This window comes from Tupaia chinensis, unplaced genomic scaffold (assembly GCF_000334495.1).
Source record: "Tupaia chinensis unplaced genomic scaffold, TupChi_1.0 Scaffold000381_1, whole genome shotgun sequence".
Lineage (NCBI taxonomy): Eukaryota > Metazoa > Chordata > Mammalia > Scandentia > Tupaiidae > Tupaia > Tupaia belangeri.
In genome coordinates, this window is record NW_006159883.1 from 80,156 (window position 1) to 95,983 (window position 15,828).

General features: G+C 41.9%; 1 protein-coding gene across 1 annotated transcript; it reads right to left on the reverse strand.

Moving 5' to 3' along the window:
- Positions 1–302: 302 nt before the first annotated feature.
- KLHL23 (kelch like family member 23) lies at positions 303–15,585 on the reverse strand. Its single transcript, XM_006153555.3, has 3 exons — positions 13,913–15,585; positions 8,411–8,563; positions 303–1,132 (listed from the first exon to the last, which is right to left on the reverse strand). Exons 1-3 carry the CDS (start codon positions 15,123–15,125, stop codon positions 822–824), a joined length of 1,677 nt encoding a protein of 558 aa, XP_006153617.1. The 5' UTR covers positions 15,126–15,585; the 3' UTR covers positions 303–821.
- Positions 15,586–15,828: the final 243 nt, after the last annotated feature.

A 15,828-nucleotide genomic window follows, 5' to 3' on the forward strand; every position in this document is an offset into this window, starting at 1 on the left:
TCTGTTTGACACTTTGCACATCTCTGATAGTAAATAAAGATTAACAGCAATAAATTATAGACACTATCATGGGCAAAACTATATCTAGGGGCCAGTAGATGGGCATAGTGGTGAAGGTGTTGGACTTCCACATGGCCAACAATGGTTCAAGTCCCAGACCCGGCGGCTTGAATCTCATGCCAGGTATGTATGAGCGTGCGTTCAAAGTCCTGAGAAAAGAACGGAGGAGAAGGATACAGTCTGCCCATCCTTGGGGGTGATTTCTCACTTCACTTTCTTTCTCTCTGTCTCTCTCTGGTGGATGCATGTACCCTGTATCAAAAAAAAAAAAAAATAAAAAATAAAACACTCTCTTAAAAAACAACAATACTATATCCAAGGTAAGTTCTAAGTAATTCTAAAGATAAAAAAGATTTTTAAGTGTTGACTTTGTAGAGGTAGAAAAGATTCCCTCTTTAAATTTCAAATTCCTGCTAGCTAAGTGGAACCTTAATATCTGTTACATTACAGCCTCTTAAGAAATATTTCATTCCACAGAATGATTTTGATCTATACCCAGTGTTGATGCTACCAGGAGGAAAAAATTCACCTTTTACAAGTGTCAAATATTTCACATTACCTTAGAAAAGCAGAGTTGATAGAGCTTCACACATTCAACTGCACATATACAGGTTTTTTCTAGACCATTAACTATTGGGTTTGGGAGTAAAACTGACTCTCTATTATATACGACCACAATAACAAGTAAGAGACTCCAAAGCCTGCATTCTTATTTTACCACATCTAAAACAGAGATTACGTGGTCATTTCTGTGGATTCAGTCATACATTATACACACAAACACATCCATGAGACCTCATGGCACTTGGAAGATTACCCACTATCTCCCATTTGTTAAGATCTGGATCATATTTCTCAATGCTCTGAAGATATGTTCCCTTTGAGTAGGAGTATCCTCCGGTGACATAAATACATCCGTTCATGATGACGGCGCCGCACTCCATCCTCCTTTCCATCATGGGAGCAATCTCTCTCCATTCATTTTGTTCAGGGTCATAGCACTCTGTGATTGTCGTCTGTCCACCAACTAGATAGAGTTTATTCTCAAAGGGAACTGAACACAGTCCATATTCTTTTAAAAGGAAAACAAGAAAAAAAATCATATTAGGATAACAAAGACAGTTACTATCGTGTGGAGGTGTACTAATCCTTCATAACGTAGCACACAAAAACAGAGTAGTAGTGACATCTTGATTCTGGCACACATGACTTCAACACTAAGGCTGAAAATCCATTCCCGATCTCCTGGTTCAGATGACCTGCTCCTGCACACAGCCGTCACCCGTCCTCAGGTCTTCCTTAAGCTGGCTCTGCAGAATGCCAGGGAAGACCTCATCCTTGGCCACTATACTTCTGGGAATTTCCTGCCACAGATCCCTTTTATTTTACACCTCTCTGGAAGACATATCGGGTAAGCGGTATAGATCCCTTCAGGTCGTGGCCGCTCTCGCTGTCACCAGTGGCTGGCAATCTGCAGCGACTGCCGCCACAGGTGCCACACAGGTGCCCTGCTTGTTTCTCTCACATTGCTGGTCCAGGCAGGGATGCAAAAAGGTAGAGAAACACACACCCAGGATAAGTGGGCTGCTACAGTCTCTCACCCTCAGGGTCTGGAAAGGTGCCCCAGACTGTGATGTGCGCTCTGGGCCCTGGAGCTGGAAGTCTGCCTCTAGGGGACTGCATCCCTAGGCTGTTTTTATGGTTCCCCTTTTATGTATCTCTTCCTCACCCAAACCTGCTGGCTCTTCAAGGAACCAGAATAGGGGCCAGTAGGTGGCATAGTGGTTAAGGTGCTGGACTCCCACATGGCCAACTGTGGTTTGAGTCCTAAACCTGGCAGCTTGAAACTCACACTGGGCACATGTGTGTGCGCGTGCATGCCCAAAATCCTGAAAGGAGAATGGAGGGGAAGGGTCTATGGCGTGGCCATTCGCCTGGAGGGTGATTTACTGCTTTCTGTCTTTCTGTCTCTCCAGTGAGTGCATGGACCCTATAGCAAAAATATCTCAAAATAAAACAAAACAAAACCCTGAATTTCACAACCCCACTTCCTCTCTCTCCTTTCTTCCCAAGGCCATGATGAGGGTGAGGCTAGTGAGGAGCCTAGGTCACAAACTAGAGACACATAATGCTCTGAGCCACTCTCTGAGTGACTTCCTAAATGTGGTGTCCCTAGAATCTCATTTGCCTCATCCTAATTCCAGCCCTGCTTCTTCCATGCTCCAATTTTTATTTTTTGAGAGATTTTTGCTATAGAATGTGCACACTTGCAAGAGAGAGAAAGTGAGAAATCACCCCGGGAAGGATCGTCATGCCACGATCCCTTCTCCTCCATTCCCCTCACAGGATTTTGGGCACACATGTACAGGCACTTGGTATAAATTTCAAGTCGCTGGGTCCAGGACTCAAACAGTCGACCATGTGGGAGTTCAGCACCTTAACCACTACACCAACTCCCCATGCTCCAAATTTTAATACCACTCCTATTTTGTTAGTTCCTTCTCTGGGAATATTAGCCATAACATTACATTTAAACACTTTTAGCTGAAGCCTGAAGGAGAAGGGTTTGTCAGTGGCACTTACAGCAAATAAACAGATTCAGTGAGCCACTGCTGACTGTTCTTTCTGCCTGCAAGTCTCTTCTTTTCCTCAGGCCTTTGCAAGGTACCTCCTTCTTGTCATTCAGGTTGTATATATTTTTTTAATTTATTTTTTTTAATTTGTCAGGGGCACATGCACTCACCAGGGAGAGACACAAAGAGTAAAAGCAAAAAAGCATTCCCCACCATGGGGATTGGTCATGCTACAATCCCTTCTCCTCCATCTCTCTTTCCTTTCGGGATTTTGGGCATACTCGTATATGCACTCAGCATGTTTTTCAAGCCACTGGCTCTGGGATTCAGACCTTATGGTTGGCCATGTGGCTTCCAGCTGTCTCAACCACCAGGCCACAGGCTGGCCCCACACAGATCTTATTTTACTGTCACGTACTCAGAGGGCCTTCCCTGACCATCTAACCTGAAGTGGCCTAAAGACGGACAAATTGGCTAGCCAGGCATCTCTACCCCATCAATCTGTTTCACTGTCTTCCACAGCACTACTCAGTATATGGTATGTTTCCTGTTTATGGTCTTTCTCCCCCTGCCAACAGTGCAAGAACTGTGTCCTGCCCACTACCCCACTGACAAGTGGAGAAACACAAGTGTCTGGCACCTTGGTTAAGGACTCAATAAATGTTCCTTGGATCGATGAATGAACTGTACGTTGTACCCACACGTCTCAATGTGTGCCTACATAATCGTGTGGACAACAGCTTACAAGCAAACATTTCTTCCAAAAGAATGTATAATCAAAAATACGATTTCCTCCTTAAGAATAGAAAATAGGCTGGTAGACGGCGTGGCGGTTAAGGGTGCTGGACTCCCACATGGTCGACCGCGGTTCAAGTCCCAGAGCTGGTGGCTTATTTTCTCACCCCCTCCCCCCCGCCCCAGCCCTCTCTGGTCAAATTAAAGTAAATAAATAAATAAAGTTAAATAAAATAATTTTAAAAAATAGAAAACAAATTATCATTAAGATTTTTGCTACCTAGGTTTTGAAAGCTAGAGAGTCTCAAAAAATGGCATTTTTGCTTTGATCCCACATATTGTTCTCAAGTTCCTGACATTTAAGGAAATATAAACTATTAAAAACTCATCCGTTAGTTTCCAGTTACGTGTGTAGAATTTTAATAGGATTTAGTTGTTCTGAGTACCTGTGAAACATGAGTTTATATAAATTATATGTATCATTTCATCAATGGTTATTGTGAAAATAAACAATGCTTCAAAAATCTTATCAATTGGTGTCAGTGATTCAACAATGAGATTACAAGACTTTTCTTAGGTTTATAAAAAAATCTTTGATTTGTGATTCTTACAATAAGAGAGGTATCTCAAGGGACCAGCAGTTAGCGTAATGGCTATGTCGCTGAACTCCTATATAATCGACCGCAGTTTGAGTCCCGGACCCGGTGGCTTAAACTCACGCCGGGCGCGTGTGCGTGCGTGCCCAAGATCCCGAGAGGAAAAAGGAGGAGAAAGGATTGTGGAGTGGCCATCCCTCCTGGGGCGGGGGGTGATTTCTCCCTTTCTATCTCTCTCTGTCTTTCTGGAGAGCACACGCACCCTATAGCAGAAAAAAGAAGAGGTATCTCAAATCTCAATCATGTTTTAAAGTGCTGCTTGATAGTATTTCCTATATTACCCAAATATAACAATGTTGTCATTGTTGGTAGAAACATTTTCTTCCTCGGATTTAACTGCTCTTATTTTTCTACAGGGCAACTCCCAAAGGCAGGGTATGTGTCATTGATTGTGCTCCTAGCAAGGCATAAACAGCATTTGGGAAGCACTCAGAAATACGTTTTTTGATAAATGAATGAACAAATGAACAAACAATTTCAAATCAAGCATGGGAATGACACCATCTGTTGTAAGTCAAGGGGTTTACATACAAATAGGAAATATAAATACATAGTAGTTTGTATTCAGTATTGCATAAATAATATAAACAAAGGGATACGAGGAATTCAGAGACAACCACAATAGCCATTTAAATTGATTTAATTTTTTTGTAAAGGACTTGCACACTTGACATAGTCTAACTTCCTAATTTCCCTGGTAAGTAAAGCCCGAGAGTATAAGCCACTTGCCCAAGGTCAGGCAAGTAAATAAATGGCAGAGCCAACAGAGAACTCTCCTCACTTGACACAGCCTTGTGCTGGTCCTTCTCTTTTCTTCAGCCCATCCCTCACTCAGGCCGCTTCCCAAGATTCTGCCCAAAACTGTTTTGCTGGCCCCACCCTCCAATATATCTCCTTCATCTCCATTATCCAAGTGAACAATTTCCAGATCTACAAAGATGCATTTAGCTACATCTTTCCCCCTGAGCTGCAGACCCCAATTTCTCACTGCTTGCTAGATGGCTCTTCTGAATTATCCAACCAGTCCTTCACCCTAAACTACAACACTGAACTCATCATTTTCCCTTTCTTCCTTCCTATTGATTTTTCTTTCACTATCCTCCATCCTCCCATGTAACTAGCCGGAAATGCTGTTAACTCCTTTCTCTTTCCCATCTCCTCAATCCAACAGGTCAAGAAAGCAACCAGCTGTTGAATTGATAACATTCTTCACATCTACTCCTCTTTTCTACTCCTACCACTTCTTCAGGCTTTCAGCATTTCTCACCTGGCTTATTACAACAGCCCTAGCAGATCTACCCGCCTTTTTCATTCTCCCAAGCTATTCTAAAAGATGTCTTCTTAGAACTAGAGCTTATCACACATCATTCTCCTGCTCTGAAGCCTTTAATGGTTCTCCATTTTTCTTTTTTGGAGAGGTTTTTGCTCTAGGGCATGTGCTCGCCAGGAAGACAGAGAGAGAGAGACAGAGAGACAGAAAGTGAGAAATCATCCCCCGGGAAGATAGCCATGCCGCAATCCCTTCTCCTCCATTCTCCTCCCAGAATCTTGGGCATGCATGCACACTCAGTTTCAAGCCATTGGGTCTGGGACTCGAACCGTGGTCAACCATGTGGGAGTCCAGTGGTGTAACTGCTCTGCCATCTGCTGGCCCTGACAGTTCAAAATTATCCTAAGCACCATGAAAGCCAAACAGAATATATCATGCAAAGTGCTAATCTGATATTTGCTTTTGACATTTCATCAGGAAAAAATAAGATGTAAATCAAAACTTTATGAATGGAAATAAATGTTCTAATCAATTTATACTGTAATTTAATATTATTGTGGATTGATTTTCAATTTGCCATGGCTTTTAATACCAAGGCTTGGAACCAGCAGTTAGCGTAAAGACTATGTCGCTGGACCCCCATGTAGTCGAACACGGTTTGAGTCCCGGACCCGGTGACTTGATTGGGGCATGGCCATCCCCCCTGGGGGGTGATTTCTCACTTTCTGTCTCTCTGTCTCTCTCTGTCTTTCTGGCGAGTGCACGCACCCTACAGCTAAAAAATAAAAAAAAAATAAAATAAAAAATAAAAAAAAAAAAAAACACTCTCCAAAAATAAAAATTAAAAAAAATACCAAGGCTTAAGTCACACTGCCTTTTAAGTCACACAACTCTTTTGTAAGTACTTAGTAAGCTATATGCAGTTTACATATATTATAGGATACTTATTTTTAAGAGAACTGCCTTATGAAATATATATTAAATTTATCGTGTAAGTAACTGTCCTCTAATTTGTTAATCTAACTTTTCATGCATTGGATTTTCTTTGTAAAGTTGTCAGTCCAAAAAATATGCAGAGTAATATCTAATTCACAAGGTTAACATGAAGTTAGATGAGATCACAGAGAAGTTGTTAACAGCATGGGGTCTAAGCCAGATTGCCTGGGTTTGCACTTGACCTCTAATAAGCACTAACGGGCTGAACTTGGGCAATTAATTTACTCTCTCTCTGCCTCAGTGGCCTATAAAATGACATAAGAACAGTATCAAATTCACAGGATTACTCTGAGGTTTAAATAGATTAATATTCATATAGTTATTGGAACAGTTAGTACCTGGCACGTACTTACTGAATAAATGCGAGTTATTGCTCGATATATAAGCTTATTATTATTACTTCCCATTATAACTTTATTAGTCACAACAAAAAGTGGTGAGGAACGTGGGATGTGACATTTGAGCTACCAGGAGACAGAAATCAACCCGTTCCACGGTATCTCAAGCCAGGGCAGCTTTCAGCTAATGTTTCTTTTTATGCAAAGCCTGTGGCATATGGACACGCAGCATAAGATTTTGGTGTACCCCACCTGAGCCATGAGATAAGACAGATGATATGGGTGGGAAACGCTGCACTGGTGGAAAGCAGGACAGTCTGGGGTTTTTAGGAGAGGCAGACTGCTTAGTGGTTGTGGCACATGCTATAGAATCAGACCGCCAGAATTTAATTCCAGGTCCACCACTTTCAAACTCCGAGTACAGGAACGTTACTTATCCTTTCTAAGCCTCCATTTCCAAATGTGTAAACTACGATAAACAACACGTACTCACAAGCTGTAGCAAGAATTCAAGGTAATATTACATGCCAAGTGCTTAGCTAGGGCCAGCAGGTGGTGTAGTGGTTAAAGCGCCAGATCTCCACATGGCCAACTGTGGTTTATGTCCCAGGCCTGGCGACTTGCTTCCTCACTTTCTCTCTCTGTCTCTCTCTGGTCAAACTTTAAGAAAATAATAATAAAGATGAGGAATAAAATTTCAAACAACAGCAACAAAGTGCTTATCCAGTCCCTGAAGTCTTAAAGAAGGAAAGCTACTTAGTCTCAGATGGGTTCACGTTTGTGAATTACCTCTCTGATGACCCACATGGAGGCCTGATGCTTGTGGAAAATGAATCGAAGTAATATGGTGATATAATGACATGAATCTTTCCTAATGAAAAAAATCTTACACAAAAGCCTAACTATAACAGGTTAAAACGTATGCTTTCCCCCAAGCCCTCCACAAAGAGGCAACAAAAGACATCATAGAAGGCAGGCCATTCCTTAGGTGTAGATGACATGTCCCCTTTGTGACTATTAAAGTAAGGCCAGCGTAGGGCTTGGAAAATTGTAGGAGTGAGTGCTTAACAGTAATTAAACTTCTGAAAGAATATACTAAGAAATAGCAATCTCTTGCTAAATTTCAACCAACAGGTACCCTTCCTGACTATTTGGCAGACAGAACAGGGCTTTTTAAACTGTCTATAAAAACTGTGTTCTAGGGACCAGCAGTTAGCTTAATGGCTATGTCGCTGGACTGCCACATAATCGACCGCAGTTCGAGTCCTAGACCTGGTGGCTTAAACTCACGCCAGGCGTGTATACACGTGTGCCCAAGATCCCGAGAGGAGAATGGGGAGAAGGGATTGCAGTGTGGCCACCCCCCTGGAGGGTGATTTCTCAATTTCTGTCTCTCTTTCTGGCTAGCACATACACCCTATACCAAAAACCTCTAAAAAAAACCCAAAAAACCAAAAAAAAACTGTGTTCTATATAATGCATGTTCTTTATAAATGAAAGAAAGCACATAACAAAGGAAAAAGAAACAGAAAAAAAAACCTAAGTGAAAAAAATGTTAAAAGAAACTACCACATCAAGTATGTTGCATAAAGATAACAGAGAAAATATTTGCAGTCATGATCTATTCAGAACCTAAACATGATAATTATTTGAATTATTATATGAATATTTCATACCTTTTAATTACAGTCAAGTATATTCTCTTATAAAGCTGGCATTTTTACTTCCAGTCTATGATAAACTCCATTACGATATGTTCTGTTTGCCACAGTATTTTGTTACCTGGATGTGGACTAGAGGTGATGAGGCTCCATTCGTTGATATCGGAATTATAACTCTGGACTTTGTCGTAAGTGCAACTTCCTCTGTAGCCACAGTGGCCGCCAATAACATAGATAACTTCATGTAAGACGCAGGCAGTAGCATTTCCCACTCCTGTGTGTTAATTAAAATCACATGTTTAGATTAAGCGTTCATTCCACTTTGTAATGAATGGTGAACTAAGTTTATTATTGTGTTTGTTATTACCTATAATAGACACAAGACATTGTATGCCAGGTGCTACAAGGGGGGCTCCATGTACTCTTTCATGAAAGGGTGAGACAGGTGCACAAATAATTAGAACGCAAACAATAGAACTGAAGACGCACCATAACAAAGGAACAAATGAACTACTGCAAAGGGTAGAAATCACACTAGGAGGTGGCATAATTTGACTTGGACCTTCATAGGTAGGACTTCGATAGGTAGAGGAAAGAGGAAGCCCTTCCCCTCCCCAAGAGGGCACATGTGCCAGCCACAGACAGAGAGGAAAAGGAGAAAGCACCAATGGTCACATTGCAATCTCTCTTCTCCCATCTCTCCATCCTGTCAGAATTTTGGGCATGCACGCACATGCACCCTCTGTGTTTTTCAAGTTACTGGGTCAAGGAACCAAACCATGTAGTCAGTCATGCGGGATCCAGCTGTTCCAACCACTAGGTCACACAACCAGCTCCAAAGGAAGTCATTTTGAGCAGAGGGAAGAGCCAGTGCAAAGCCTCACATGGTAATTGAAGTCACATGGCAAAGGATACCAATGCCAAACCAAGAATCTGTACTTAATTCAGCAGGGCTTTTTAAGGTTTTTAAACACAGGAAGGGAAGCATTGAAAAGGAACTTGGACAGATCTCAGAAAGATCTAGGTATTGGCCCAAGTCAGAGGTATGGAGGGCCTAATTTAGAGGAGACCTTGCAGGCCAGCCAGGTGGCATGGAGGTTAAGGTGGCTGGATCCCACATGGCCAACTCTGTGGTTCAAGTTCCAGACCTGGCAGCTTGAAAATCGGTCTAGGTGTACTCATGTGAGTGTGTGCTCAAAATCCTGAGAGGAGCGTGGAGGAGAAGGGATTGCAGCGTGGCCACCCTCACCACCACCCACACACACATCTCTCTAGCAAGTGCACATAGCAAAAACCAAGTGGGAAAAAAGAGACCTCGTATATGGAGAGAAGGGAACTGAGGCAAGAGACTCAGGTAAGGCAGGTTTTGATAACTGAGTCAGAAACTAACCAGGCTGATTCTGGCCCTGAGCTGGGAAAACTGGAAACAGCAATTTCATAAAAAAGTAATGAGGGAGGAAATGGGTACACTAAAGGAAGAGAGGAAGAAAGATAATGAGACTTATTTTAGTTGAAGATGTTGGCTTAGTCTTTCTTTTTAAAAGAATTATTTCTTTAATTCCATTTACTATTATTATTATTATTATTATTATTTTAATTTGACCAGACAGAGACAGAGAGAAAGGAAAGCGAGAAAGCAAGCCACCAGGTCCAGGACTCAAACCACAGTCAGCCATGTGAGAATCCAGTGCCTTTAACCACCACACCACCTGCCGGCCTCACAGTCTTTCAACCAACTTTCATTTAGCACTGTTATGTGCTAGGTACAGATCAATCTCCTTGTTTATTTTTTTATTTATTACCACCACACCACCTGCCGGCCTCACAGTCTTTCAACCAACTTTCATTTAGCACTGTTATGTGCTAGGTACAGATCAATCTCCTTGTTTATTTTTTTATTTATTATTTTTTAATAATTATTTAATTTAACTTTATTTATTTTTATTCATTAATTTTAATTTGACCAGAGAGGGACAGAGTGAGAGACAGAAAGAGAAAGAAAGTGAGAAACAAGCTGCCAGGTCTGGGACTCAAATCGTTGTCAGTCATGTGGAAGTCCAGCGCCCTTAACCACCACACCACCGGCTGGCCCCCATCTCCTTGTTTATTTACACTCCAAAATAAAAGTGGGCTTGGAGCCAGCAGGTGGTATAATGGTTAAGGCGCTAGACTTCCATATGGCCAACTGCAATTTGAGTCTCAGACCCAGTGGCTTGAAACTTCCCACATGCATGTGTGTGCATGCCCAAAATCCTGAGAGAAGAATGGAGGAGAAGGGATTGTGGTGTGGCCATCTCCCACATCCCAGGGGGTGATTCTTGCTTTCTGTCTCTGCCCCTTTCTGACTCTCCAGTGAGTATACAGGCCCTATAGCAAAATATCTCTCTAGCAAAACCAAAATTAAAAATGGGCTTATAAGTAAGGCAGTTAGGATTTAAAAAAAATAAATAAATACAGTCTCTAAATGTCTAAGTATTTATTTCTTTTCTGTACACTAAGTCCCCGAACCAAAAAAGGAAATGAATTTGAAATTTGACTCTATCCATATTAAGCTTTCATTACCAGGGAAAGCTGGTAGTTCACTTTAGTTCACTACAGAATAAAACAAACTGAGAAAAACAATATTCTTTCAACATAAAAATGGGAACCTAAAAGTTCAGAGTCCCCCCATCAAAACCAGCACTAGTCAATCTGCACATACTGGAGAAGTGTTACCGTTTCCTGAGATGACTAGTTATAGAGGAGAACTGAAGTGTCAAGCTGAAAGTATGAAACTGGAATTTCAGAACCAGCTGGTAGGTAGGAGAAATCTTTGGAGTGTGAGGGTCTCCCTTTCCATTCAAGGTTAAGACAAAATACACATGGCTTTCTTTCAAAGTAGATACACCACTAAAGCATTTTCTTTCCAGAAAGAACTGTTTCTTTTTTTTTTGGGGGGGGAGGTTTTTTTTTTTTTTGCTATAGGGTGTGTGCACTCGCCAGAAAGAGAGACAGAGAGACAGAAAGCGAGAAATCACAGCCCGGGGGGTGGCCGTGCTGCAATCCCTTCTCCATTCTCCTCTCGGGATCTTGGCACGCATGCACACGCACCCAGCATGAGTTTAAGTCACCAGGTCCAGGACTCCAACTGTGGTCGACTACATGGGAGTCCAGCAACATAGCCATTACGCCAACTGCTGGTCCCAAGAATTGTTTCAAATAAGATTTTTAAAAATTTCAGTAAAGAATACACTTTTGGGGCCAGCAGGTTGTGTGATGGTTAAGGGCTCTGGACTCCCACATGACTGACTGCGGTTTAATTCCTAGACCCGGTGGTTTGTTTTCTCACTTTCTCTCTCTCTGTCTGTCCCACTCTGGTCTAATTTAAATAAATAAATAAATAATTAAATAAACAAATAATTCACGCCGGGTGCGTGTGCGTGCGTGCCCAAGATCCCGAGAGGAGAATGGAGGAGAAGGGATTGCGGCATGACCATCCCCCCTGGGGGGTGATTTCTCGCTTTCTGTCTCTAATGTCTCTGTCTGTCTGGCGAGCGCACACGCCCTACAGCGAAAAATCTCTCAAAAAGAAAAAAAAAATACCCTTTCACCTGCAAATACATTCTGGGGGCCGGCAGGTGGCGTGGTGGTTAAGATGCTGGACTCCCACACGGTCAACCACAGTTTGAGTCCCAGACCTGGCGGCTTGCTTTCTCATTTTCCTTTTCTCTCTCCTAGTCAAATTAAGAATAATAATAATGATGAATAAAATAAAGTAATTCTTACAGTTTTTTTTTTTTCAAAAAGAAATATATTCTGAACTACAAAAATATTGGAACTGTTATCATTAAGAAACAGAAGCAGAAATGTAACCAGCTTTGAATAGCTGTTAACAAATGAGAATTTTCCTTGTTTCTTTTGTAGGAGAGGAGTCAGAACGTTCTGAAATCAGTAAGTGGCGGGGAGGGAAGCTTAGATAAAATTTTAAAAACCAGAGCAGCCATACCAACCAGATTTAAGCTAATTTCTCCCCCTTTACCAATTACTGCTGAACCTTTGGGCATGCCTGAGAGTCATCACGATTTAGTAAGAGAGACTGTCCTGCCCTATCAAAGGTGACATGTTCCTGTACAATGACATTCATGACAATCACGCTTAATGTTTACTGAGTGCTTATTGTACATCAAACACTGTTCTAACTACATAAACATCAACTCATGTTAATCTTCATGCAATGACCCTAAGCCAGGTAATGTCATCCCTAACGTATAGATGGCAAAACTGGGGCAAGGGAAGACTGAACGATTTGTCCAAGCTCATCACCACGAAGTCGAGAATTAGACCCAGGCAGTTTAGTTTCAGAAGTAGAGTGCCAGATCACAAGACCATTCTGCCTCTCCAGCTTCCTGCTTGTCATCTAAGGATCACAGCAGGTCAGATTTCCAGACCAGGTCAAATTCCCACACCCTTGCTAGCATTAAAAAGAAAAAAAAGAAAGGCCTGGGAAAAAAACACTGGGACAAAAAGACACAAATTTGGTAACAGCCTACCAGTTGTTTTCTACCAGTGTTCCCCAGCACCAAGGAACAAATGTAATGAAACAAGATTTCATTTTAGCTTTTTATTCAGTAGGAGGGAGGGAGAGGTTGGCTATTATTACCACAGCAGAAAATACAGTGTTTACCAGATAGATATTGAGACCCAGTAGTGTGGGAGACTCTGTGAGCAGATGGGAGAGGGGCCAACGGACCCCTTTCCTTTATTCTGTAAGGCAACATTGAAAAAAAACACAAAAAAACAGAGGTTATTCTCCAGGTCTTGGGAGCCTTTATTCTGTAAGGCAACACTGAAAAAAAAAAACACAAAAAAACAGAGGTTATTCTCCGGCTCTTGGGCGCTTTTTTTCGGTAAGGCAACACTGAAAAAAAAAAACACAAAAAAACAGAGGTTATTCTCCAGGTCTTGGGAGCCTTTATTCGGTAAGGCAACACTGAAAAAAAAAAACACAAAAAAACAGAGGTTATTCTCCAGGTCTTGGGAGAATGTACCTTGCGATACCCTACAGGGACCAAACTTTCCAAGGTTTTAATGAATGACCTTGTAAGAGATGATCAACATATTTTGAATGGAAAATAAAGTAGAATATTTAAAAGCAGAACTAAAAAGAGCTTGGCTTCAAAACAAACAAAAAAAAAAAAAAAAAAAAAAAGAAAAAAAAAGGAAAAAGAAAAATCAAAACAAAAATGAACTAATAAAACACCCCTTGTATCTTCATTTAGCCTTTGACTTAAATATAAATTCTTAACACTTGATGAAATATCTAGGAAAAGGATGTAAAGTAGAATGAATACTATTTTCTTATATAAATGGTATTTCTTTTCTAGCTTGAATAGCATACTCTAATTACATTAATCCTCAGACAAGTTGGGACTGTGCTATGCTATGCTTTTACCTAGAATATTCTGTGCTATATTATTTGAATAATCCACTATGGTTCCTAAATAGCTTCCCAAAGTGATGCCTTCTTTTTAAAGTTACTTATAAGAAAAGGGAGACTACTGGCCTACCCCTGGACATTTATTAAATAAATAAATAAATAAATAAATAAATAAATAAAACAGAATAAACAATAACCTGTACTTACCTTTAATCATATTTGCAATAGGAATCCATTTCTCTTTTAATGGATCATAGAACTCAGCCTCTTCCGCTGGAGCCCCTTTCCTGTAACCACCTAAAGCATAGACACAGCCACCCAAGGTGACTGCGCAGTGGTAATACCTGGCATTGAGCATCGGCAAACCTTCGGTCCATTCGTCACTTTCACTGTTATAGATCCACACTGTGTCAAGAGCTTCTATGTTGTCCGTCCTGTAGCCCCCAGTGACATAAATGTTGGGTCCCAAACATGTAACACCATAACTCTCTCTGGTATAATCTGGTATTTCTGCTCCTTGAATCCAAACATTTGTCAAAGGATCCCATATGTGAACCTCTGATAAAGGGTGCCAGTAATAGCCTCCAATGATATACATGGTGGCTGTGGACCTCTGGGAAATCTCTTTATGCATGGGATTCAAGGCATTGTATATTAGGGAGCGGATCTTATTTTCAGTCAGCAGGCAGCTTCTTTGAAGGCCTAATGCTGTTTTTAAATACACTGGATCTATATCTATGTTGACATAGCTCAGCAGATTATATAGGCATTCAATTCGATTTTCTACATCATGGGCAGTCCACTTAATAACTGGCTCTATAATAGCTTCTTCCTTCCAAACACTGAGATTCTTTCTGGACAAGATGAAGAGAAACTTTTCAAGGCTGATTTCCAGAAATTCTTCTTGTTGCCATACTTCCTTAAACCGTGAACAGAGGATTCTTCGAGATTCCTTCTCTAGTTCTGGACACACATGAAATTCTGCAAAGGAGTGCATTCCAATACAATTATCGATATCCAGGTTCCTTACCAAAAACTGCTCACAAGCCTTCTTTACTGAAAGGAACTGTAGCAGATCTGCTGCCTCAAGAAGGCTTTGAACATTTCTTTTCGTTATTTCAATTTGGGAAGTGTACGCATAATTTACAAGGCCTTCAAGAATATCGTGGTGGATGCCAGAGAGTTTAATTTTATTTTTAAATTTTTCTTTCATGTCAGCTGTGAACATTGCCTTAAAATAATTGCTGCAAGCAGCTAAAACAGCTCGGTGACAATGGAAAATTATGCCTGAAGGACACTGAAGGGTAATATCAGTAAATAATCCATCCAAATAAAATGTCCTGAATGCATCCAGAAAATCCACTGGATGTGCTGAATCCTTGAAAAGATAAATATAATCTTCTTGTCCTTTTAGAGCCATGACTGCAATGAATAGAAAATAACAGATGTGTTTTTAATTTTGCAGATTACTTCAAATATCCCGGTCACTGTACTGACTGATTAGCATCAGATATACTCCCAAACCAGACAAAGTTCAACATTCTAAGTAAAACGCAAAATACTGACGGACTGCTTCATCATTTATACCGTGGTCAATTTAAAGTCAGTAGCTCGGAATCTGCAGTGAGGCCCGGGATCTCTGCGCTGTCGTTCTGATAGGAAACACTGGTTTGCTGCCCTGCTCCCTCGGTCTCTGCAACGTGCTCAGGACTGGCAGCCGGAGAGCGATCCCACGCTTGACAAGCCGAGTGGCCGAGGGGCTCACCCCGCTCGAGGCCGCCCTTGGCCGCCACGGCTCGGCACCAATTCAACCTCCCCACCACCCCAGCTCAGTCTCTCGTTCAAATCACACCGAAATGCCAAGAAAAGGACGACCGAAATATCAATGGACAAGAAGCGATCTCGGAAGAAGGAAACCTTGTGCCTTTTCGCTCAAGGAAGAAGAAAGGAAGAGGCCCGGGGAGGAGGAGCCCCGCCCCCCCCCCCCCGCCGCAGGGGCTTCCGCGCGCCCCGCGCTGGGCCCGGGACCCACGTTCGCGCCCCGCGGCCTGGCGTGGGGACCCGACCCCAGGGCGCCGCGTGCCGCCGCAGGCCGGGGGCCTAGTCCCTCCGCCCCGATGTCC